General features: G+C 35.8%; 1 protein-coding gene across 1 annotated transcript; it reads right to left on the bottom strand.

Moving 5' to 3' along the window:
- Positions 1-26,952, bottom strand: LOC145670427 (uncharacterized). Its single transcript, XM_081739095.1, has 4 exons — positions 26,796-26,952; positions 9,936-10,096; positions 4,920-5,147; positions 1-261 (listed from the first exon to the last, which is right to left on the bottom strand). The coding sequence occupies exons 2-4, from the start codon at positions 10,089-10,091 to the stop codon at positions 130-132; spliced, it is 516 nt and encodes a 171-aa protein (XP_081595221.1). The 5' UTR covers positions 10,092-10,096; positions 26,796-26,952; the 3' UTR covers positions 1-129.
- Between the last annotated feature and the right edge of the window lie 885 nt (positions 26,953-27,837).

A 27,837-nucleotide genomic window follows, 5' to 3' on the forward strand; every position in this document is an offset into this window, starting at 1 on the left:
ATTAACGACTTCTCATTTTCATAATTAGTTCTAAATATATATATTTTTTTTATTTTCATAATATAAAAATATTTTTCATAAAGCATTTTTGTCTTTCTCTTTACAACTTTTAGTTTCAAAATATAAACATCACTGTTTCTTCAGTATCAAATCCATGTATGCTCCAGACAGTAAGTCTTCTTGTAACACACCGAGCTCCTCCATTAACTTTTGGGCAATAGCTTCTCCTTCCTCTGGAGTCTGATCATCAGCAAGCATTACCTACAGTCAAAACCAACAATTATTTTAACTATATGATGATGCAACGGAATGTTGTTAGCTAACAAAAATTCGTACTTAGAACTTCGTTCAATTTTTTAACCGCCGACATTACATTTCAAACTCTTAGGCTTCTTCTGCTCACAAATATAGAAACTGGTTTCAATAAATACCCATGCTATGTAAAACTGTGTTGTTCGAGCATTTTTTTACAATAGGTTTGAATTGAATTCATTCATGATTAAAAAAAAAAAAAAAAAAAAAAAAGAATTTGATGAAATGATAATTTTGGAGAAAACTGCAGAGCCCGAGAAAACAAACGCACGTATAAGATGTTATCTACAACAAACTCACAGAACCTGGGATCGAATCAGGAATTCCTAGCACCAAATATGATCCATCTATCACCCCACGTAACCGTGCCCCAAATTCTTCATTTGAAAAATGTCCCAAGTTCACCGGAGTATTTTTTTCAGGAAGAAAACTAAATATTATAATACTGAATACTTTTGTTTGGAAGTGCTTGTTACTGGTTTCATAATGTTCCTTGTTGTCCTTCCTTAAAGTTGCAACTGCATGAAACACATATATCAAGGTTAAACATATGTATATACGTATATGTCTGTTCACTTGGAATGATCTTCAATTCAAGTTCTCAATTTGAAATATCTTTGTGTTAAGTACCGTTACATGTTCAAAGTATGAATGAGTGGTTATACTTTAATATACTAATGAAAAATGTAAAACTCAACTTATATCTGAGAGTCTGTACCCCCACCCCCCTCCAAAAAAAAATCTGAAATGATGCCACTGTGTTATGTTATAATATTGTTGAATGATTGTTGTGATTTACATAAAAATGTACCGAAATCAAACAGCTAAAAGAATGTATTGACGCACCGACTTCAAAGGCTGGCAAGAAGGTCCAATAATGTCATTAAATGTCTGAAAGGGGCACGGTGGCTCAGTGGTAGAGTGTCTACCTCTGGTGTTGCGTGGGGTCCCTGGTTCGATCCCCGATCAAATAAGTTTGTGGTGACTAACATCGTGTCCGTGAGTTTTCTCAGAATATTCGTTTCCTCCCATATTCCCATTCCACCAATTCTTACATCCTCATTCTTTTGCCTCAATTATCCGTCTCCCTTAGAATAAACGGCATAATCGTGGGACGTTAAACTGTAAGATAAATGTCTGGGAGGCGAATAACTTTGGTTTCTCATTGTTTGCAACTAAGGTCAAATAAAATATTATTATAGCAGGATAAAATCTTTCTAAGTCATTCAGTTTTCCATTGTAGCGATGTGATTCGCTTGGACACAAAAACGTCCTAAACCCCACAATAGAGTTGAATAACATCCCAAGTCCTTTGACTTGGGATCGTGTTCTATTCAGCAGAAATTATTCTACATTAAAAAAGAGGTTTCTGAGTTGGACTTAGGGTGTAATATTACGCAAGTGAATAGCCCTTGGACCATAGATGTCGACGAATTATTTATTTAAAAAAACTGAAAATAAGGGGAAAAGGGTGGACACGGTATGTTTTTCAATTCAAGTCAATTATAGTTAATATTGTATTATTCGGTAGAGTAACGTACACAGGTTTTCCTTCACCTTTTTTAAATTATCGAAGATGTTTATACAGTTTGTACACAAGATTACAAATAAGTAGGCCACTAAAAGTTCTTTCCTCTATAATGGAATCTCCTGCCCGTTGCAGCTTGAAGAGATAGGTAAGATACGACAAATTAACAACTGATGACTTCTGCCTCAAAATGTCCGCTTATACAGCCACTCTTAGGAGCCGGAGCCTGTCGAGGTATTAAAGGAATCCTCTTCGCATCTCTCCGTATTCCAACGGTGTGAAATATCAGAACACAACACTAGACTTGACTTATACAGTATTGCCATCTATACATGCAGATGTGTTGTGTACCACTTTTCTTTAATTATTTTTGAACATCTGAATTGGGAAATTTATTGCCAGTTTGTAAATATGTGTAATAATATAAACCGCGTTAGAGCAAAGTCATTTATGCAAGGTATTCCTGTGTATAAAGTAGGCGCGAAGAAGATTAAACAAAGTGATGAGTACGAATTTTTGTTAGTTGTCACACTACATATAGAGTGCAAAGCAGCTTATTTAAATTAAAAAATCCTTCATACCGTACTTGAAATATTGAAATTTAGATATAGTTTAATTTATTTTTCTTTTTAATTAATAAGTAATTTACTTTGCTCAAATATATTTTTCAACATATATTATCGAAACATAAATAATTAACTTCAATAATAATACAATATATGGAATATTAAACACACACACCAAGAAAGAAAGAAAGAAAACAAAAAAAAAGCTCCGTTGAAGACCAAATGTTAAGGCTACAACTCAGAAGAAATGGAAGGCCTGTCTGCTGTCTGTTGGTTATCAGTTATCATTGGCTAACTAATTTACGGGAAATAGGGAATATTGTAAATAATATTTTATTCGATAGTATAATTTTCATTGAGCAGCAAGCATTCATGTGCTTCCTGTACAGTAACCACACCATTCTGTTACAGATTTTGCTTAGAGCTACTATGTATACTTTAACTCGCTGGCGCCGACTTACGGAAATTTCCTGTTTCACATCCCTCCCTCCCGTTTCTTCTCTACTAACTCAAATGTTAGTGTGTATGGTGAATACTTTATCACTATGTACTTTGACTGGTCATTAATAGATGGTATCACTATGCAGCACTTTCCTATTAGTCCTAAATTATTATAAAATACAATGTGCAATGTGTCAGTTTTTAAAAAATGTTATATTAATTTCCAGAAAACGTATGTGCTAATAGGTTAATGTTTTTTTTGTTTACACAGAGGAGTTAGACATTCACGACTGGACCAAGCACCGAACTCGCCTTACGGTTAAAGCATCGGCACGGTAAGCAGAAGACGCGGGTTTGATCTTCGGCCCAGCCATGTATTTTTTTCACTCTTTATATATAATTGAATTCGCACCTATAGAGAAATTGTTGTGATCCAAAAATCGGTTACTTCCTGCTTTTATCATATGTAATTCTGTTGTTAGTAAATGAAGTTGATATCACATTTCAAATTACGGATTGAAATGCTAAATTCTAAACAGTATGTAAAAATAAGTTAATGTCTTACAAATATGTTAAGCTGATGCTGAAGCGAGATGTTTAATGGTCAATATTTAGCAACCAAGCATGAGATATTGGTGTTAGAAATGTTCCAATTCGAAAATATAACGGAAAAGATCACAAAACCTTGCTACATACATTCTTGTTGGCAGTATGGGAAAATTGCTCAATCAAGGGACATAACATCTACACCCTCACGAATTTCCTGGACATATTTCTCTTCCTTTCAGTAAAACATTTTTTTTTTTTTCAAGGGAGATTTGAATACCATGAAATAATTGCATAAGGAAACGAAACAAGTTAGTGAGAAGGTCATTTTTGTTTTCGTGTTCAAAAGTAATTTTTATTTTCGAGATTTAGAACTATTTTTATTGCGGCACGTTAAGTGGAAGTGACAAGCAAATACTGTAGTATATTTATAACGTGTAACTACTCTTTCTGAATGTACTTTAAATTACTATGTACATAACTTTAAATTATTATGTACTTAACATACAAAGTGAAAAAGTGACTGGCTGTACCGAGACTAAAACCCGAGACCTTCAGAATACTATGCCGATGTGTTAACCAATACGCCACCGAGTCCGCTTCCCAGAACAGTCACTCACTCTCACTCTCGAAGTCGGTGCTCTCATTGCAAAGATATGAATTGCAATAAAAATTAAACCATAATTAAGTGCCAAGTGTTATTATTTGCTGTCTGTTTATTTAAAAGCTTGTATAAGTTCTAGATTATTTCTGTTGTTCAGATTGGAGTTTGGTATATGAATCTGTTCAGAAGCTTAAAAACCTTTCTTTTTTCTCCTTTAAGACTCGAAGAGAAAAGGAAAAGTTAAAACAACGGCAGATCAAAAACTTAAGTCAGTAAGTCTAAACAGACACGTAATTTCCCAAATAATTAACTATATCAAATTTTATGAAGTCGTTGCGTTAGGACTAATCCTGATGGTTTTAGAGATCTTATAGATTTTACCTCCGAACTAGATTCAGTCTCAAAACACCAACTGACAAAAGAAGGCTATTCAGTTCAAAAGGACATCTAAAAATGATGCTCTAAATGATTCCAGTACATGTTGGAGTTGTACTGAGATGCTATTACGAAAGAAACAAAAGATGCTAATTGTGATACTATACTACCGGACAAAACTCCACTTCTGCTTTTCAAATGGTGATAGTATTCCAAAATGTATCACAGTGTGGTAGCCCTGTCAATCGATTTTGAACTTTTACAAATCTAAACAGTCAAAGGTGAGCGTGTATGAAAATCTAGTTGGGTCACGAACCGCCACTGAGGTCAACTGCCTTCATCTGTAAACACATCTACAAGATTTTTATATATATATATATATATATATATATATATATATATATAAATATATAAAACTTCTCCAGACATGACTGGCAGAATTCCGTGCGTGGGGGAAAATCAGTTTTGGACATGTTTTGTACCTGCTGCACATGGTGAGGGTAGAACTTGGTACGAATTTTGTTGAATTTTATTCTAAATCACTTACCTCCAATTCCATAAAATTTCCTAATCCCTCAACGTCATCAACATGAACTCTTGTTTGACCAACCATGTACAATTTCCTGGTCTTCTTGACCACACCTTTTACTCCTAAAGCTTCTGATAGAACAGCTTTCAAATCCTTGGACTGTTCTGTTTGGCATTTTTTATAATGACTAGTCTTTGGTCCCTCGGCATCTGGGCGGTCGTAAAATATCAACTCCCCATTTCCATCCTGTAATTAAAAAAAAAAAAAAAAAAAAAAAACTCTTATTACAAAACCTGTTTTTTTTAATCTTTCACAATATTCTGTCTTCTTCTAAATTTAAGACGATACGAGGGCTGCTATATATATTTCTGGCCTAATAATGAAAATACGAATATTTATCAACGAAAATGGTTTTATTGTTTTTCAAAATATTCTCCATCAAGATTTATACACTTTTGCATGCGCTCAAACCAATTTTCGAAGCACTTTTTCCACTCCGATTGAGACACCTCCAAAACATGGTTTTTGAATGCTTCAACAGCATTTTCTGGCGACGAAAATCGTTGACCACGCATTTTTTTCTTGATGTGTGGGAATAAAAAGAAGTCATTGGGTGCCAAGTCAGGGCTGTACGGCGGATGACCCATCACTTCGACGTTTTGGCCGGTCAAAAATGCGCTGGTTTGAGCCGATGTGTGAGAGCTCGCATTGTCATGGTGCACAATGATTCGTCTTCTCTTGTTCATTTTTCGAATTTCTCCGAAGACTTCAGGCAAACAAATGGTGGTGTACCACTCAGAATTGACCGTCCTACGTTGCTCAAGCGGAACAGTCGCCACATGACCAGTTATGCCGAAGAAACAGGCGACCATTTGCTTCGAAGTGCTTCTTCCACGAACAACTTTCGTTGGATTTGGCTCGTCTTGGAAGACCCACACGGTCGATTGCTGTTTTGTTTCGGGCTCATACGCATAGATCCATGATTCGTCACCTGTGACGATCTTATAAACGTCTTTTGAAGCACCGCGATCGTATTTTTTCAGCATTTCTTTACACCAATCCACACGAGCTTTCTTTTGAGCGATTGTCAAATTGTGCGGGATCCAACGAGAACAAACCTTTTTTACGGCCAGGTGTTCATGCAATATCGAATGTATGCTGGTGGAAGAAATGCCTAGGCATGCCTCTATCTCACGGTAAGTCACATGACGGTCTTGCATTATCAGTTCACGTACGGCATCGATGTTTTCTGGCACAACGGCTGTTTTTGGACGACCTTCACGGAATTCGTCTTTGAGCGAGCGTCGGCCACGATTGAATTCGTTGTACCAGTTTTTCACAGTGCTATAGGATGGTGCTTCGTCGCCATACAAAGATTTAAGTTCATCGATGCACTCTTGTCGTGATAATCCACGTCGAAAGTTGTGAAAAATGATCGCACGAAAATGTTCACGAGTTAATTCCATTTTTTTGCCAAGTTGATTTCTTCAAGTACCTGTAAAAGAAAAAAAAATTGTCGTAAGTCAAAAAGTTCTGAGTACATTTATGCTACAAAATGTCAAACTTTCCAATGGAAATGTCAGATTGCACCTGGCAACACTTAGTGTTGCCTAGGCCAGAAATATATATAGCAACCCTCGTATGGTAATTGTCAGCTGGCTCAAACCAAAATTGATCATTTGAATAGAAGGAACGAGGCGAACCAGGGTGAGGCTTAGTACATCTGCTCCTTTATTCAAAGTAATGCTATAACCCCTCCCTCCTCACATAAGAGAAAAAAAGGTATGTCAATGCTTGGAAGTTAACACGTTGACTGCCACAACGAAATCGGGTAAAATAAACCGTCAGGACATTTTTTGTTGGAGGAAAATACATATCAAAATTATCAAAAACTTTGTGGAAAAAGAAATTTTCAGAAGCCGGAAACCAAGTATACCGAACATCTTTCTGAAGCCGTAAAAATATACTTCATCATTTAGACCTACATGCTTGTGCATCATCGGTGATTCATACAACACAAAGCGTGTGAATCATATAATGCACATGGTTCTGCGAAGTAAGGCCACTGGGAATCTTCGGTGATGCACATTGCAGCCAATGTGTTAAACAAGGTATTGTTAACACATTACAACATCCCAACTTACCTAAACAACCTAAACAACCTCAATGGTAAGTTGGGATGCATAACAAACCTTGTATGCACATAAGACAACGCCTGTATGAAAACCAATAAAGATGACCAATTCTAGATCGAACCTAGGACTCAAGTATTGGGTGTTGTAGAGACTTTAATAGCAGAATGTACTACAAGAGAGCAAACAAAGGTGGATGTTGAATAGAGAAATTGTAAAATAAGGCCAAATATTTTTAATTTATCCTCTCTCTCTTTTGTTCTTTCATTCTATCTTTAACCAATATGAACAAATATGGGGTAGGTGCAGCCCAACAGTTGTCTAGGAAACTCAAGATAAGGAGCCCTGTACGCCTGCGATTAGTGGTATCCAAACCACCGGAAATTGAACCCAGTACCTCATATACAGGGACCCAACACCATTTCAGAATCTTTTGCTTCAGGGCCATTTTGTTCACGCTCACATGTTTTACGTCTTTCTCAACATATCTTCCCCAACACGACTTTAATAGTAGCGGCCACTTGTTACATGATCTTTCAACAGGAATGAAGTGAAATTCTTAGTTTAGCGTCCTAAGATTATGCACAGAAGCTAAGAAAGACTGCGATGATAGTGAATGAAATGGAGAACAGGCTGGCAACAAAAATCACCAGAAAGAACTCCCTAACTTTTCCCAGTTTTTCAGAACCTTTTTTTTTTTTTTTTTTAATTTTCCCTGATGTGTAATTAACCATACAGACTTTCCCAAGTTGATGGAAAAACAGGACCAAGAAAACATGACACCGATAGTACATAAGTAATGTATTTTTCCTGAATCAACTAGAAAGATAAATAATATAATAACACTATTTTATTTTAAAATTACAGAACATTTACTTAATAAAAAAATTTCTGCATAAAGTAAGAAATTGAACATCGTCCCTTAACTTGAATCTGTAACTTGTCACATGATGAAAGTTTCGTCCGATATGAAAGGAAAAAGTCAGTGAGACACTCACTGAAAAAAGAATGGATGTATATACATAAAATTGGCTGCGGTATACTAACATAGATACTATTATATAATTCATTTCACTTCTCAACGCTTTATTTACCCTCAATATTGTGCATTATTTTAGTTTCCTGAGCTTCAAGCTCGTTCAGAATGATCGTTATTTTTCTGTCTTCAGGTTCTCTCCCCCCCCCCCCCCTTTGTTTTCCTTTCTCTTCATCGTTGATTTGCTGCTTCTGCAAAACGACCACGAGCACTTCGTGCCAGGGACGTACGCAGGGGGTGGGTCCTGGGGGTCCGGACCCTCCCCCCTTCCGAAATTTCGACTTTTGTGTATATTTAGCTAGCCTATTTTAGGAATTTTAATATAAAATACCCTCATATTGAGTTTAGACCCTTCCCGAAATAAATTCCTGCGTACGCTATGCTTCGTGCATAATGAATCATGGACTTCCTTGTAGAGAGTTTCTCAAGGTTAACAGGAGAAACTACTGAATTTTACACAAGTCTGAGTGCCATTTTTCTTCTTTTAATTATCTGCTACACATTGTGTATTGATTGACAGTTCTCTTTCTAGATTTGAATTTTTATGGGAGAAAATCGAGACCATTTTAGCTACATCTCTTAAATAATTTTACTCTGAAGTATCCACACTCCTTTGCCAAAAGTCATCCAAATACTGACCAGTTCTAGAATACTAACTCACAATTATTTTACACTTTGGATTCGAACAAAACTTTTAAACTGAAACGCAAGTCTATCTGCCCTATTCCCATCTAACCAATTATTTTCAATTAGTTTAGCTAAAAGGGACTTCATGCGAAGCACTCCAACATCAGATCCTGCAGAAATAATAAGATCCAAACAAGAAAAAGCTCTAGTCAATTTTTAATTTAAAGATGATGACTTCGAAGTTTAAGAACAAATTTCTATAGACACTTTCTGCAATTTTGGCGAAAATCCAGATTGTCCAAATTCGTTATTGGTTGGCATTTCCTAAAGGCAGTGTGTGTGTAGCAAAACTATGTCAACGTTTTTCACGGAACATTTTCTTCATTTTTCAATTTTTTTTTCACAGAAAGATTATTTTCTTCATTTTTCAACGTCTTTCACAGGAAGATGATTTTCTTTATTCTACGTACACATTCGTATACATGAACTCGAATAAATAAAAGCTTCTGGTTTTACAAACTTTTGCACCAAATCATCACTTTTTTTTTTTTTTTTTTTTTTTATTATTATTATTACATCTGATAAAGTATTGTAAAGAAATGGACTGAGAAGTGTCCGTCTGAAATTTAGTAAGGAAGGGTTCTACTCCTGAAGAAAGTACATTAAAAATTGTTAAGTTTAGGATTAAGCATTTAATCTTATTCGGATAAATCATGTCAATGAGCAACTACTATTTTCGAACCAACACAGAGCAAAACTTCACTGGAAAATTTTATTATCCATAGGAGTGTACTCGGCATGGCGTACTGGAAGAATATCCTTAAACAAGTTATAAAGAGCTCTTAGAAATTCATCTCCAGATTGTTACCTCAATCGTAGGCTTAAATGTTCCCTGTAAAGTACGTTGCCTAGATCTTCCTATATAGAGTCATTTAGCAACGTCTTGATATCTGACTTGAAGACATGCAGTAGGATATGAAGCTTACACTGGGGCCATCCACTGAAATTTGAATATTTTTTTTAACTTCAAACGTGCAAGTGTCTCTTTGAAAGCGATTAAAAGGTCAGCAGCTGTAGAATTCTCTAAAAAAAACACCCGTCAAATAACGCGTGCACACTTGCCTTAAGACTCAAATAATGACTGAAAGAACCACAAGATATGTATACGCACTTTTGAGTCACTCTGTGGTATAACAATAATTGTTATTAAAGCATGATTCAATACAATTCTTAAATTACCTGATACTCTCTTAGTTTTAATCTTCCATTAGGAACCAGGAAAAATGTGTCCTCTTGCGGAATGATTTGTCCACTGGATTGGCTTAGATTCTCCGCCTTCTGTGACAACGTTGAAACATCTCGTACTTTGGCTTTAATTTCAATATTTCGTGGCATGGTCTCTATAAAGTAAAATCTATATTATTTTTTGAAAATATATATCATCTTCTTACACAGAAAAAAGTAAAGTCCATGTTTATGAGTACTCACTCACAGTGAAACCTGTGCTCACCCAAGTCGTACACAATTTTATTTACATTTAAGACAGCTTTCAGCTTAATAGGTTATATTAAATTCACAGAACGAAAATCACCCATTAATTACAGTACCATAATCAGATAATCATAATAGTCAGGGCTTGAAAAATCTTGCAAGTACTTGCCAGACAAAAAAATCTACTAGCCAGACCATTTACTGTAACAGCGTTTATACAAGTAAACAAAAGTAACTTTGCGACACAGTAAACATGTCAATATATTTTTTGTTTTGTTTATTGGCATGTCTTTTACAAATAATAAAAAAAAAAGTGACATCTGCTATTTATCCTTGAATTCACGTTTTTAACTGATCGGAATTTACTCGTCAAATGTAAAAAATACTCGCCACTGGCGAGTGGATTTTTCAAACCCTGATAATAGTAATATATCTTCCACTTACATCTAGAGCTAGGAATTTTACGTGCTGTATTTTTTTTTTTTCTTTTCGCTATTAAAACGCCTAAATTAGCTTCTCTTCCAAAAAAAAAAAAAAAAACACACTCTTAACTGTGCACCTTTTTTATCAATGCCTACACCTTCTCTCATCTTTCTACAGCATGAGTTGTTTTTCCGCATTTTATTCTTATAATAATTAAACAAGGAACACTGGGTGTGTGCGGGATCACACTACCTTCGCTTCAGTGCAGTCCGGTTAGGCAAAAGCCATTGAATAGAAAGTAAAGGGAGGTAGCAACATGAAATTGACAGATCATAGTTATCACCAATCGGTATTGTTGAGGGCTTTCTTACATACTAATACGTATTTACTTAGTGACTGGATGGGTTGATTAACTTGATCTTTAGCATGCTGTTTAGCATCAAGATTATATTATATGGATCTATAACTTAACGTGCGAGCCAAACCACATGAACTTCGACTGAGAATCAAAGCAGGGTCTCCCGCGCCGAAGGCGCGTACGCTAACCTTATAGCCAGGAGCTTTGCTTAAGTCAATAGAGATGCAGTCTTAAGAAACAAACAAACAAACAAAAACAGTGTGTTTCTGGAACTTATTTAAGGTAGATTTTTTAATATATTATGGCCAATTTTCAGTCCTCATATGTGATGTAACAGAATACCCGTTCTTCGCACGGGGAGAATACGTTTAATTTTGGACATAAATGGCTCAATTTGGATATAAACGGCATCGGAAGTGTCACTGTTCGTCTGAGTGACCCCGAAAACTATGGATTCGACACTAATATCGGTTATTCTCGATCATTTTTAAATCTCCCCTTCCCCTAAGTTGCACCGTCAAAGTGAAATGATAAAAAACATTCCAGGTCTGAACCTCATCTATATTGAAAATTTGATGGAGATCGGTCGGTTGGTTCAAGAGATATAAAGTCACAAACATAGTCACTTCATTTATATATATATATATATATATATATATATATATATATATATATATATTATTTTTGGTACTATTCGTATGCGTTTAAATTTGAAATTTGCACCTAAAATTCCTAGCTTGATTTATCTCTTTTAAACATTTTGTTGATATTGTTTATTAAGAAATCAACTACTATATACACAAAATAAAAAAAATAAAAAACGCCTTTAGAAACTATGTTCCAATACGAGATACTCACTGGAATATTAAAGAGACAGCTTAAATCTAAATCTATTTGGGATAAACTTCAGAAGTGTATGGTTACCCAACAAATTACCAAGCAGCAGTGTTGTCAAGTTTCTTCTTCCCACTATATCTATATGTGATAAAACTTATAATTAGTACTAATTATAAAAATACATTGGTACTAATACTTTTTTAAAAATTTATAAGATTACTTACTGCAATTACTGTCTAAAATAGGTATTACTATAAAACATTAATAAAACGGCCATACTACAATAAGGATAGTGTTTTCACTTGAAAATAGTAATTTGTGTTTAGAGGACCAAAAATTAGCAGAATGAACACAGAATATCTAGATTTCGACTGAGAAAAAAATGAAGATGTAAGGCTACAAGGAAAACAACTGAATGAAGTGAAAAATTTTAAACATTTAGGCTGATCTGTTACCAAAAATGGTAATTTGAACGTGGAAATAACAAATAGATTGCAAAAAGGATATGAAATGGAAGAAAGTACGTGGCGTTCTGTGCGACCATACAATTAAAGTAAAGAGTAAAGAGATGATTTATAAAACAGTGGTTAGGCCAAAAATAATATACGGAGCAGAAATAGGCCAATAAAGAAACACGAAAAAAAAAATCGAATCTTGCCGAAATGAGAACGTTGCGCTGGATGTGTGGAATAACAAGACAGAGTGAGGAGTGAGAGAGTAAAGGGAAAAGACTGCAGTGGTACACAGAGCCGGATTGAGGGGGAGTGCATCTAAAATGAGAAGCTAGCAGTGAAAATATCAACACTTTCATAATGATTCTATACGATACAAGTGTCCATATATTACAAGTGTCCATGATTAAAGAAATTCCTAATTTAAAGCAGCAAGGTAACTATGTACTGAACATTATACGATACAAAGCGCCCGTAGCTCAGTTGGTAAAGCGTTGGCTTTGCATTCGGAAAATCGTGGGTCCAATTCTCGAGACCAGACACTGAACATTCCCAGAGCAATTCCTCATTCACACCACAGATGCTTAACGGAATTTAAAAAAAAAAAAAAAAAAAAAAATCAAATGTACTGGTAGCCATTGGTGCATCCCCCATCAGAAAATTCTGGATCCGAGCCTCGTGGTAGAGCCATCTGAGAACAAAGGACTATGTGATCCGAAGAGTGATGGAATGGAAAAGGATAGGAGGATTGGCAGGGGAACGGACGTGGTTGAGACTGACTTCAGCGAAGAAAGGTCTAACACAGAAAGAATCCCGGACAGAGCTATATGGAAAAGACTCATCACAAACGTCGACCCCACATAAGTGGGAAAAGACGGGAGAGAAAGAAGCTTGACAGCTGGGAACATCAAATTTGTAAATCTATTCAATACACTTCTTTAGGTTAATTATCCTAAGTTTATAAGGATTTTCTCTCGAAGGTTTGACAGGAGATATATACTGTATATGCGTATATTGTAAGGATTTTCAACAAAAATGTGCAAATAAAAAAGTATAAAATTCGTCGCAGCCAGCTACTAGAAAAACAAGTCCGATTAGGCTTTGAAATATTGCAAATGATTATTCATAAGGAAACATTAACGGGAGTATTAAACAAGAAGAAGGGAAACAAGCCTTTACCCTCACCATAATAGATAAGCTAGTAACGTTAAAATTTGCAGTTATAGCTATTAAAAAAAAAAAAAAAAAAAAAAAGGCCGCGGTAGGATGTTGGACAAGATCGAATACCAACAAGACCTTCAAGTAAACTCGGCACAAACGATATATGAAGAGATGACAACCGTGTACGGTGAGGAATGCCCAACTTATGTCACAGCGAAACCCTGGAAAAGGGAATGCAAATGTAGTCCTACAACTATACACAATGACCCAAGAGAAAATCGTCTCTCAGCGGTTCCAAACCCAAGCGTGCTAGCAAAAGTTGAGACAGACGTTTAACTACTAATTTTAATTATCTAAAGAGGTAAACATTAGGAGGTCCATTCACACAAGATTACATGTCATCCTGCATATGAGCATAGTAGCAGCATGGCAGGTTCCCTCCATACTGACAATTGTTCACATAATTTCAAAAACATTTGCAATGTGCACAAAGTATTTTGGACCTATATCATAAGGACAAGGATAATTTTGTAAACAGATCAGTGACTAGCCTACGAATGAATGCTGGATGTACACTCATGTCCAAAATTATTGTCGCATGTCTATAAATATGTTCTTGTAGGAATATAATTTGATAACGAATTCACCTGGTATTTCTTATAATGTATGTGTATAATCGGCAAAGACATGTATGTGGCAAATTTCATGTCAAAAGAGCAGTAAATAAGAACAATAAAACGAAAATAAAACTTTTTTGTTCATTTAGCAATATTTTGTTTTACTCATTCTAATTTTCGTATTTATAATTCTTTTCCTATGAAATTTACCACAAATATACATTTCCCGATTATACACATAGTATCAGTATTAAAAGTACCCTGCAAAATCATTATCAAATTATATTCTTACAAGAAGACAGTTATAAATATGCGACAATCATTTTGGACATGAGTGTATCTATTTGATCCTCAAACCAAAGAAATAGGTAAAACATACTTTGTCCCTAACTTCGAGAAAAGATTAGTGTGTAACATTCAATAAGGTCAAGTTATATGTGTTTTGAGACTATATAGATATATCTACATTGCTGACAAAATGTTTACAATCATAGGGACGTATTTTGGTGTTATAGCGGCTCAGTGTGAAGCGCTCACTTCTGGTGCGTGAGGTTCCTAGTTAAATCCTAGCTCGCGCCAAGTGGGGTTTGTGGTGACCAAATTCAATGTGTATGAGCTTTCTCAGGGTACTTCAATGTTATCCCACTTTCTTACTTATTATCACTATCCCCTTTGCCTTGGATCAGAAACGTGAGATATTAAACTTTTTAAAAAAGGAAAAATGAAATGAAATCTTTGACTTTTACGTCCCACAGTTATGCCGCCTACGTTGAAGGAGGCTGTGATAATGAGAAATGAATGCAATGGAGAAAGTGGGAGGAAACAGGAGAACCCCGAGAGCCCCCCCCCCCCACGGTGACTGTCCACCACAAAGTTCACTCGGCACGAGATGGGATCGAACCAGGGACACCATGCACCAGAGGTGAACGTTCTACTGCTGAGCCACCGCAGCTAAAAAGAAAGAAAGAAAAAAGGCTTACTCCAACGTTAAGGTATGCTATCAAAACAGAGACAAAAATTTGCCCTCGAAAGGTGTTGCTGCTAGGAAACAAGGCACCAAACGGTAGTAACCCTCATTTTTTTTTTTTTTTTTTTTTCCACCAATGTAGCTACGAATCTTTGCTCCTTCAATCATATTGAATCGATCTATCCATCTGATTACTCCCTCTCCCGAAATATAGTGAAACTTTTGAGGGACAGTATTATGTGGAAGAAAAGGAATCACTAATGTGCCTCCAACTCCTCGGACTTTTATGCGGGTGATATAGCCAGATTGAATCATCGATGCGAGAAATATAGGGCAACATAAGGTGGATACGTAGAGAAGGTTGCGTCCGTGAATTAAATTGCAGATTCCTAGGTCATTTCGCTTATGGTGAAAGTGGGAACCTTCTAGTCTCCCCTCGTAAATGCCTGACATTCTTCAGTATAAATGAACAACTTATCACAGGAAAGCACACAAATGTTAACAACTTATCAAATATTACAACCAATTTTACATTTCGACAGAATCTTTGGTGTAGATTAAGAAAAATCCGAGTTCACCTTTTTAAAGCTAGAATATATTAGACAATTCAGCCACCACGCTCAGGAATTCTAACTACCATTCTACTTACAGATTTTTGTAATTCCTGAATTTCCTTTAAGCTTTCAACTCTCCCCTCGAGTTTTGGTCATGCAGGTTAAAAGCAGGAAGAAAAAGAACAGAAACATCAACTAATAAAAATGAAATGGCATAGGGAAAAGCTGTGTTATACAGAAACATGTTGTCAAGTACGTCAGCGATCAACGGATGAAGCTGATGCAAACTAAAATATCCTTTGAACATTCACGATTCAAACGGTTTATTAAAATTTGTTTTCCCTACTTGCTCCTCTTGTCAATTCCTTTTGAACTTTTTGTACAAACCGTGATAAAGTAGCAGTTGTTACTCGTGATAAAGTAGCAACCTTCCAATCTGGCAAATTTTGGGTTAACTTCCGACTTTAAACATGATTTGAGAAAAATATCGTAAATTAATATTTCCAACCTTATCCTTTTCCTCTTCAGTTATTTTAGTTTGCATCATCTTCATCCGTTGATCGCTGACGTACTTGACAACGTGTTCCGTACAATACAGTTCTTCCCTTGATAAGACCGTCCCATTTTTATTCATTGATGTTTCTTCCATTCTTTTTCTTCCTGTTTTTAATCTCCGTGACCAAGACCCCAGAGGAGAGTCGAAAGCTTGGAAGCTTAAAGGAAATTCAGGAATTACAAAAATCTGAGAGCAGAATGATAGAGTATATTAATTCACAAAGAAATGGCAATATTTAGGAACTTACTTATGTAGATGCCATAACATGTGAGTGCATCAATAGAGAAACCAATTAATTATTATACCTGCAAATATTACAATGCTGTCGCAAGAAGAAAACAAAGCTGTAGTTGGGTCCGTGTACCTAGGTTAGTACCTGTAAATAGCGTTCTTAACATTTAATACTATAATCTCCGACCTCCCCCTCCCACTTTCCCTAGGTCAGGAAAGAAATCCTTTCACGCAAATATATTTCGTAACAGTGAGCATTAGACAATGCAAAAGACTTTCTTTTGGAATATATGTTTTACCCATAGTGATTGTGAATAGCGGTCCCCACTGCGCCTAATACTGTGCTACTCCTCTGCCACATCTCTCTCCGGCTCATCAAGCATATTCCCTCTTTAGGGTTGCTATACGTCCCAGAATTTCTGGAATAGGCATCTGTGTCCCGGAAACAAATTCTGGGACACACAAATGTCCCGGTTTACGACGATAAAGAGTTCCTCTTTACGGCGAACAAAAGAAAACTACTTTCTCAATATTTTACAAATTCTCTTCAGTGTATGGATGAAGCAGCTCAAAGGGTTTAAGAGGCCTAATCACTGCGAAATTAAAATGCCACTAATTTTGTGATATCTTCAAATAGATGAAGGATAATCGAAAAGTGGAACAAGAGCTCGCTAGACAATATTATTTTACATGAGATACCGTTATGACTACTCACTTCGATTTCCAGTCATTTAGAAAATCGGCATATATTTTCGCGTTTCTAGATGGCTCCAAACGAAAAGCTACTAGGTGACTCGTGATAACGGTACCTCATGCAAAAGAATGTCGTCTAGCGAGCTCTTGTTCTACATTTCGATTATCTTTTATTTGAAGATATCACATAATTGCTGTAAAGTTAGCGGTATTTTAATTTCGCCGTGTTGGGGCCTCTTAAACATAAACTGACAAACCTATAACAGGCATTTTTTTCTTTAAACTTCGCTTTAGGCTTCTATATTTACTACACCAGTTCAAGGAAGTGAATGGGAGATTCCTCCTTTTATATTTGCGCATTTAAAAGATGGAAGCATGATGTCCCGTACTTTCACTTTTGAAATACAACATCCCCATCCCTCGTGCAAGCACATATACTAATCCTATATCATTTGTTTAACATATTATAAACCCATACCCAGTTCGTGGGTAGGCGCTAATATAGAAGGTAGTAAGATACTATTTCCACATCAATGTACCCTCATACTCTTAATCTGCGAGCTATTAGCGACTTCACTCTTACTAGGATGCTACCAAAATGGATTGCTTTCGTAACAAACTCAGTGTTATCCGGAACATATGGAGTGTATTAAGGTATGGGTATTATCACAGAGTTCTCTGTGCTACTATTGCAATTATCAGCTACAATTCGCCAAGCTTTCAGTGTGAAGTTGTTCAACTAACGATCTACCAGGGTTGGCAAAAACTAGAGATGCAAAAAAGCCGGCTTTTTTGAAACGATGGTTTTTTGCATATAAAAAGCCGGCTTTTTTGAAAAAAAAAAAACGAGAATTTTGGAAATTTTGGCTTTTTTTCATTTTCATGATTTTTCTATTTGAATAGCTTTCTTATAGTATACTAAGATTTCATGAACTAAATGCTATATTTCGCTCTGGAATTCACCATCATGATGGATGGAACACATGTTTTATGAATTAAAGTAAACGTAAACATAAGGACGTAGTATTTTAGGGCAACTGTAGAAGATGTTTAACTTTATTTTAACTTCTGACTTATCGACATTTTTTTCTTTTCTACATCATTTCTTTTTAGTCATAAGTGTTTCATTTCCTAGAAATTAGTAGGCCTACTCTAGCTTCTAGTACATAAGTTAAACTTTTGTTTTTCAATATATCCGTCAGAGCGTACGTTTGTCAGTATATCTGTCAAAGTGTACTTCCACATTCTTGTTATACTGTAGCTGTGGAATGATTTAGCAATAATCCTCCGAATACAAACTTGAATACCACTTTCTACAAACAATCAGTAACGGATTCAGAAAATATTTTGGGAGGTGTTTCTCTCCTTAATGTTTGTTTTTTCTAAAATTTCTTAATTTTTATTTGGGAGTTTACAAGTACAAGCATAACTAATGTTTCGTTTTGTTTGTATATTCAGCAATAACCTTCCGGATACAACCTTGAAGACCATTTTATACTGATAATCAGTGGCGGATTTAGAAAAGTATTTTGGGAGGGTTTTTTCTTATTAATGTTTAGTTTTTCTAAAAAACACCTAATTTTTATTTGAGAAGAGCTTGAAGTTTATGAGTAAAGACATAGCACATATTTCGTTTGTTTTAGAAATTCTATAATTCCGGGGTACAAGCTTCACCCGTAAAACATCCCCACCTAACCCCCTTCGCAAATCTGTCACTGTTGGTAATTAGTAATAACAACGATTTAAAACTATAAGAAAGGAAGTCGGCCAGAACTCACAGTACAAGCATTATCTCTACATTCACACATACAATTAAGAAAATCTTTGGTCAAAATGGTCGAATGCGGGGTTGAATCCGGGACTTCCCGATAGAAGCTCAAAAGCTAACTACACTCATGGTTGTTGTGCAGTTGTGCTTAACTTAAATATATTCTCTCTCTCTATGGCCTATGGAATCCGAAGGTTCAATGCCGCGTTCACAAAAGCTCTCCCCTGACTTCTATTCTTAGCCAACTGGATCCAGTTTTTACTTTAGATTCCTATTTCTGCGAGATCCATTTTAATATTGTCCTCCCATCTGCGCCTAAGTCTTCCTAATGTACGTTTTCCAATTGGATTTCGTTAAAACTTTGAAAGCGTTCCTACCTTCTTCCATTCTGGCTGCATGACCTGCCCACCTGAGCCTCCTAGACTTGATGACCGTAAGGATGTTTGGTAAACCGTATAAATTATGCAGTTCTTCGTTATGAAGTTTCTCTCATTCCCGTTCCTCTTGGGTCCGAATATTCGTCTCAGGATTTTATTTTCAAATACTTTCAATCTGCGTTCTTTCCTCAGCGTAAGCGAGCATGTTTCACAATCATAAAACACAACAGACATGATTATCGTTTTATATATTTTAAGCTTTAAATTCCTCGACAGAATTCGCGACAACAAAATACTTTGAACTGAATAATAACACGAATTTCCTGATTTCAGTCGACATTTAATTTTATTAATCCAATGTTCTCGGGATTGGTGCCAGAGTGAGTGTTGCTGTGCTGAGCTTTCGTTACCATACAGCGGCAACATCTTCAGAGCTATGTGTTGAAGTGTGCTGGTCGTGCAGATTATATTGTGGTGTTTAAGAATCGCTGTGTTCCTATTGGTTGTTTTTGTTGGCCTATGGCGTGCTCTGATTTTGCTGGTGGAAACTGCTCTCTGATTGGCTGATGGTTCTTTTCGTACTGAGAAGCTGGATCCAGATGTCAGGTAGATGATAACCTTCGTCTCTGTTGATGGATGGCTTGTATGTACGGATGAATAGAGATTCATGTATTTTCCTGTCCCAGAACTGTTTGCTTTTCTCTCCTCTCTCTCCAGTAATAGCGAACTTCTATATGGAGTATTTTGAACACAAAGCGCTAGAAACAGCAACATACAAACCTACAGTTTTCTACAGATATGTAGACGACACATTCGTCATATGGCCCCATGGCAGACAGAAACTCGACGAATTCCTGCAGCATCTGAATTCTATACACCGCAACATCCAGTTCACAATGGAAACAGGAACAGAAGGAAGACTCCCGTTCCTGGACGTACTCGTATACAAGAAGCCAGATGGAAGTCTAGGCCATTCAATCTACAGGAAACCCACACACACTGATCTCTACCTCGATGCGACCAGTTTTTATCATCCTGCACAGAAGATGGGGGTGTTAAATACTCTAATACACAGAGCATACCAAATAGCAGATCCAGATAATATAAGCACAGAACTATCTCACCTGGAAACAGTATTCAAATTCAACGGATATTCGTCGAAACAGATCAACACAGCCATGAGAAAATACAGTAGCAGAGATTGCACCACAAAAGAGGACAACACGGCAGACAAGGAAAATATTGCACTTATTCCATATATGGGAAAAACCTCCAACCAACTAGCAAGACTATTGAAGAAATTCAACATCAAGACTGTACACTGCCCTCCACCAAAGATCAGGAGTTTACTACCAAGTGCAAAAGACTAATTGGGATTAAAGACACCAGGCATCTATAGGATCACCTGTGAATGTAACGCCACTTACATAGGTGAAACAGGAAGGAACATTGAAGACAGAATGAAAGAACACCAGCGACACACCAGACTTAAACAACCGGAAAAATCTGCAATAGCCGAACACTGCATACAATATAATCATACGGCCATGTGGGACCAAATTGAAGTATTAAAGAAAAGCAAACAGTTCTGGGACAGGAAAATACATGAATCTCTATTCATCCGTACATACAAGCCATCCATCAACAGAGACGAAGGTTATCATCTACTTGACATCTGGATCCAGCTTCTCAGTACGAAAAGAACCATCAGCCAATCAGAGAGCAGTTTCCACCAGCAAAATCAGAGCACGCCATTGGCCAACAAAAACAACCAATAGGAACACAGCGATTCTTAAACACCACAATATAATCTGCACGACCAGCACACTTCAACACTTAGCTCTGAAGATGTTGCCGCTGTATGGTAACGAAAGCTCAGCACAGCAACACTCACTCTGGCAGCAATCCCGAGAACATTGGATTAATAGTAGACGCCAGCAAAGCTTCGAGATCATATTGACATTTAATTTCTTTGTGGATATGATTTTGGTCTGGTGATATTGATCCCAGATATTTGAAAGTATCCACTTTGTCGAACTCGAAAGTATTATTTGATATTTTAACGCATCCATAATTTGCCATATTACGATCCCGGTGAACTTCCATGTATTTAGTTTTTTCTGCATTTACTTCTAAACCAATGTCGCTGCTAGCGTTTAATAAGGACTCTGCATTTCTTTCTATTGTTCTATTATCATCCCCTATTAAATTTACATCATCCGCATACGCCGTAACCTTTAGAATACAATTCAGCTCTAGGGCCTGGTTGCTATCTTTAATTTTCTTTATTGCGTACTCCAGAGCAAAGCTGAACAATAATGGCGATAACGCATCTCCTTGTTTCAGGCCATTCTCGACGTGGAAGCTCATGGACAAGAATTTTTCTGCTCGGACTTTACTTTGGGATTCATTTAAACACATTTAGTTAATCTAACTAGCTTTTTCGGTATTCCGAGTTCTGTAAGAATGTCGTACAATGTTTCCCTCCTATCCGAGTCGTAAGCCTTTTTAAAACCAATAAACAGCTAATGTACTGAATAATATATTCCCATTTCTTTTCAAGTATTTATCGAATAGTAAATATCTGGTCGATAGTTGATCGATTTCCCTAAATCCACACTGATAATCTCCAATAATTTTATCTGCGTATGGAACCAATCTTGTTAATATAATGTTAAGAGAAGTGCCTCGATAATTATTACATTCAATTTTGTCGTCTTTCTTGTGAATTGGAACAGTGACTTTTTTTTTCCGTAATGATATGTTGAATTCCTGTCGTTAAAAATTCAGAAACCCTCAGGACTGGGTAAACCGTGATGGTGGTTATAAGTCTAGGAAACCGCACGATCAAATGAACAGTCTATTACGCATATAATCCATTAACAGAAAACTTGATACTTTCCGGATTCTGAACAAGCTTAAGAAATAGTCAGTGCATTATAGAATTCGGAATTTTACCGATTTTGCAGATTCCAAGCACCTGATAGGTGGTAACATTATTACGTATGTGATCAATGAATGAAAAATTTGTCCGAAATATTCATACAAGGTATACGAAAGTTAAAACTTAAAAAATTCAAGAATGTACAGGACAGAATGTTCAAGAATGTCTTTTATTTTTTGTTTCAAAAAGAAGGTGTGTGATATTTTGAAGTAAATATACTACATACAATTTTGCTAGGTTTTTTTTTTTTTTTTTTTTATAGTACTCATTTCTGTGTATAAGAAGTTATGAAAATATTATATATGTATTGGTTAATCCTTTGGAATTCATAATGTAAATATGTTAAGAATTTTTAAAAAATCTTTTCGAAATTCATGGTTTATTTTAGAGGTTCTATACTATTATCTACATCAACCACTAATCAAATGAGTTCTTGTGCTGTATAGAAGCGTAACAAAGTATGCTTTATCAATTTAAAGCAAAATTTTGAAAAAAAAAAGCCCAAAATTTCCCAAGCAAAAAAGCGAAGCAGAAAAAACCGAGTTTTTTCCCAAAAAGACGTTTTTTTTCCGAGTCCTTGCATCTCTAGCAAAAACCATGGTTTTTATTGAAAAAAAAAAAACTCTTTTTTGGTTTAAATAATTTGCTCTATGTATTTATATCACATATGGACAGAAATAATTTTGTTTCGCCTTTGTGTTATTATGCAACAACCGGGTTATGCAGGAACGGGTCACGTAAGCTTAAAGCGAAATCCAAACCGCTCCTCAACTTACATCCGAGAGAAATTGTCATCCATTTGGACTCGAAACCGGGATTAATTAGCCACAAATGCAATACGTCTACCGACTCACTCACGAAGCACTCCTGATAAAAATACGTTGTACTGTTCTTTTCATGTACTTGTTAATATAATTGTTAAGAATCATTTCAGAAGGATAAAAAGATAAACAGTTACACAAATGAAACCATTACACAGAATTGCGTATGGACAATTTCAAAGTACTGCAGAGTACAGAACTAATTTAGTCCAAGTTAGTTCACTATGACTTTTATTAATCCGAGTTAAAGAAATAGGACGACTTAATGTCCACTTTGTCTCTGAACCATTTATACATAAATAGATATCAAAGACACTTCTGACTTCAATAAATGCCTCTCGTAGGGTTTGTATGACCCCCGTCCCTAAAACAAAGTACGGCATTTCGATGTATTTATCAATAGTAAACATTATTATAACGAAACAATATTTAGAATTTTTCTTTGATTGCAATTGCATAATAATAATAACAAACTATTAAAAAAATCACAAAAGAAACATTCATAAACTTATAAAAAAAAATGTTGCTTCTGTAATATGATCTCTGAGTAATGAATGGGGAATTTAGGTCTTAATATAATAGGAATAATATACGGGAGTGAAACGTGATAACCCACAAATGTGTTCATCAAGATTTTACGAACACTTTCACTTTTACGAACATTTTTCGTTTCTTTGGTTTAAACCATTAAAAAAAAAAAAAAAAAAAATCTAGTTTAAACCAGTCAACCCTGCGATCTACACTTGTCTTTACCCTTCAGCGTGTGCCTTATGAAAAAAGAAACCTTTCTTGTGAAATGTTCGAGTTAACTGATGTATAGCCAGACTAATTTTAGAAAATTTACCACATGACTTGGAGAATTTATTTTGGTTTGTAAGAAAGAATGAGTGAAAGTCAGGTGAGAGGAACAGTTGAAGTTAAAATACTTGTTAGTTGTTTTTGATTGTAAGCGCTACTATATATGGAGGCAGAAGGGACTATTTGGCGGAGAGGTACACTTGTTATCATAATGAGAAAGGCAGTGCGGAAATGGTGCGTAAATGACAAAATTGTGATATATCGTGTTTGAGTTTTATCGAGTAACATAAAAAGAAGCAGTGTCAGTTGTTGAAATTGTGTGAAAGGCATGGACACTAAACAGGACAACAGTTTATCGCAACCAGGGTGGAAAAATAATTTAATATATATATATATATATATTTGCTGATGTTTTCTATTTAAATCGATTTTTTTTTTTTTTTTTTTTTAATCAAATCTTTCTCCTCGTATAATACAAGTCGCCATTTAAGTGAAAGTATTGGGGTTTAATTTTGAATTAATCCCAATTGTTAACCTATTTCAATCCCAAACAATGTTTCTTAAACATTAAAAAAAGTATAGCAACGTTTATCAACATGACACGTTTCTTTTCATAGAGTTACTGATATTTGGCAGGGGCAATTTCTAAAAAAAAAAATCGGAACTAGCTAACGTCACGAAATACATATAAAGTACATAAGTTTCGCCTAAAATTAACTCACTAACTGTATGGCCTAAGGAACCTGGAGGTTCAATGCCGCGTTCACAAAAGCTATCCATTCACTTCTGTCCTTAGCCAACTGGATTCAGTTTCTACTTTGTATTCATATTTCTACAAAATCCATCTTAATTGTACTCATACTTGCGCCTAGGTCTTCCTAATGGTCGTTTTCCGATTGGTCTTCCAGTTAAGACTTTGAAATCGTTCCTACTTTCTTCCATCCTGGCTACATGACCTGCCGACCTTTTGATGACCCTAACAATGATTGGTAAACGGTATAAATTACGTAGTTCCTCCTTATGAAGTTTCCGCCATTCCCCATTCCCATTCCTCTTGGGTCCGGATATTCGTCTTGGAACTTGTTCTCAAATACTTTCAGTCCCTCGTAGTAAGCGACCATGTTTCGCAACCATACAGAAAAACAGGCATGATTATCATTTTATTATTCTAAGCTTCAAATTCCTCGACAGAATTCGCAACAACAAGAGATTTTGAACTGAATAATAACACGAATTCTCTGCTTTTAGTCGACATTTAATTTCTTCGTGAATATCGTTCTCGTCTGTTAATATTTATCCTAGATATTTGAAAGTATCCACTTTATCAAAAGTATTATTCGATATTTTAACGCATCCGAAATTTGCCGTATTACGATTCCGAGGAACTTCTATGTATTTAGTAAATAAATTTCGCCTAAAGTTTTAAAATATTTTTTCTTGTCTCGGAGAGGGGATCAACACCTCTAAATACGCCCCTATAATCTGGAAACAAATAGGCGTGGACACAAAAGAATTTTTGTCATAAATGTCCATGGTGATTTCCCCGTTGGAATAGTTAACGATTTAAAAACCCTGTGTTACGAAGAGAAGAAAGCGGGATTCACCCTTTACCCGTTCCAAACGGGATTTTTCCTAATCATCCTCTGCATGATACTCGTTTTCATACTGTAGTGTACATACATTTAAGCCTCATTCCATTATGATTATCTTCCATAGTCGAAACAGAACAGAAACGATATTATACTTATTTTCACTTTAAATTAATTTATTTTGGAATTTGATTTAAATGAAAGATTTTTATTTTAAAAAATCAAGTGATTTAAATTTTGATCAAAATCGTGATTTAAATCAATCCCCCCCCCCCCTGATCGCAACTGTTGAAACGAATTAAAAGTACAGAAAAGAAGTATCTAACCAAACATAATCGATTCTATCCTAACTTGGTACTTTTTTGGATGTCATTTAGTATCTCCTCCAAAGCTGCGCAATACATAAGCCATGCATTCTCCAATATCCTCGTTTATGCGTATACCCACCACCGCTAACGCGCCTATTTGCTACATACCCAACCCCTCGCTACAGCTCTGGGTCCCTGCTGCGCTCCTGCCCTTACTCGGTTAGATGGCATTCGTCCCTTTAAGTGAGTATTCAGCAGAAGTTGGTTTGTGTTTTATGCACTAATTTTCATGCCGAACGTCCACACTGTATTTCGAATAATAATCACTACCAAGTGAGAAAGAGTCACAATATTTTTGGTGAGATTTTTTTTTTTTTGGGGGGGGGGGGTATGTTTAGTACAAGGGGTCCAGAAGCCAGTAAAAAACACAAAATTTACAGGAGAAATGAGTGATGCAAGTACTTAGACGTAACATAACGTAACTAAATGTAACCTAACCTAACATAAACTAACGTAAGCTAACCTAAACTAATGTAATATTAGTGGAAATAAGCGAAATCTATCATGTTTTTAGAAAATTATGCAAGTACTTAGACGTAACATAACGTAACTAAATGTAACCTAACCTAACATAAACTAACGTAAGCTAACCTAAACTAATGTAATATTAGTGGAAATAAGCGAAATCTATCATGTTTTTAGAAAATTATGCGAGACTCCTACACTAATATAACATAAACTAAACTAACCTAACTTAACCTAAACTAGCCTAACCGAACTTAAACTAACCAACCCTACCCTAAGCTAACCGAATGTGAACAGAAATTACCTAAATTGTAACATTTTTTAGAGAAAAGAGCTGGATCCCTTCTGCTAAACATAGGCCTTTTTTTTTTTTTTTTTTTTCGATTTTCGCGTGGTTCGGCAATACCGAAATAATGTCAAATGTTTCCCTTTGGATTGTATATTTTATATTTTGTGGCCTTGATACCCTCAATCCAGACTAAGTGACAGTGTATTTATAGTTGTCGTACAGTACCTCACATGTTAGTAATCTGTAAGCATATGTGTACATAATTTCGCTTCTTAAGAGATCTTTATATTCCTGATTATTAATAAATTACTCTTAATTTCGTTTACTTTTCACTGCTTACCTTTTTCAATATTTTCATATAATTATTCGCGCCAAATATACAGTACTGCAGCGTTGCCAACTAATACTTTAGTTGTAGCCAGTGTTGCCACAGTCCTAGCTCTGGATGGGTTGAAAAATAGTACCAAATTCAAAGAAAAAAGGCTGAATTCATTATTTTATACCAGTGTAATACATGGCTCTATAACACGAAACTAAAAGAGGTAAAGTTGTAGAACACTCTCTCTCCCTCCTCCAAAAGTCCAAATCAAGAAAGTGTTCTTTTTAAAAACGTACAAATAGGAGTATCTCGAACAACCGTAGAAGTAGATGAAACTTTTCTCGCACGTAGAAAGTATAACAGGGGCCGCAAATTAAAAGGGAAAACATTTATCATCTTCAGTATGTATTGTAAGAAGTCCAAACGCGCCTCCATTTCAAAGTGACCGATAAACCGAAACGATTTTATGGCCATATATGAAAGAATGTGCTTCTCTCTTTAAGATTTCAAGCTAAAATTTTCTACCACACTGTTTCTTTCTCGTCTCCTTCATGCGCGGCGCGGATGCGCTCATCTAGAGTCATTTGTTTTCGGTTATAGTTCGAATAACGAAATTTCCACACACATTTCGTAGCGTTATGTGGTGTAACGCCACAGAATGAGTGTTCAACTGCATGTTTTAAGAATCCAATACACAGTGTGAGTAACGTGAGATGTAGGAAAAGTCTTACTGACACTTTCGAAAATCTGACAAATATTTGTTAAATGGTGCTGAATTGGATAGAATTGTACCAACATTTTTACAAAAGGGGCTGAAAATGCCAGCGTGGTACCAAGGAGCCGATTAATGACAAAAAGGGCTGAATTTAGTCAGTCTTGGGAAGTAACGTAACGCAAGTAACGCGTTACTTGTAACGTGTTACTTTTAAGTAACGTTACCTAGTAACGCGTTACATTTTTTCAAAGTAACTAACGGTAACGCGTTACAAATTTTTAAGTAACGTACCTAGTTTGTGTTACGTTTTTCGCGTTACATTTCGGGTGAGTAACTACAATATATGTA

The sequence above is a fragment of the Thermobia domestica genome, chromosome 14 (assembly GCF_964235325.1).
Source record: "Thermobia domestica chromosome 14, izTheDome1.hap1.1, whole genome shotgun sequence".
In the NCBI taxonomy this organism is placed as follows: Eukaryota; Metazoa; Arthropoda; class Insecta; order Zygentoma; family Lepismatidae; genus Thermobia; species Thermobia domestica.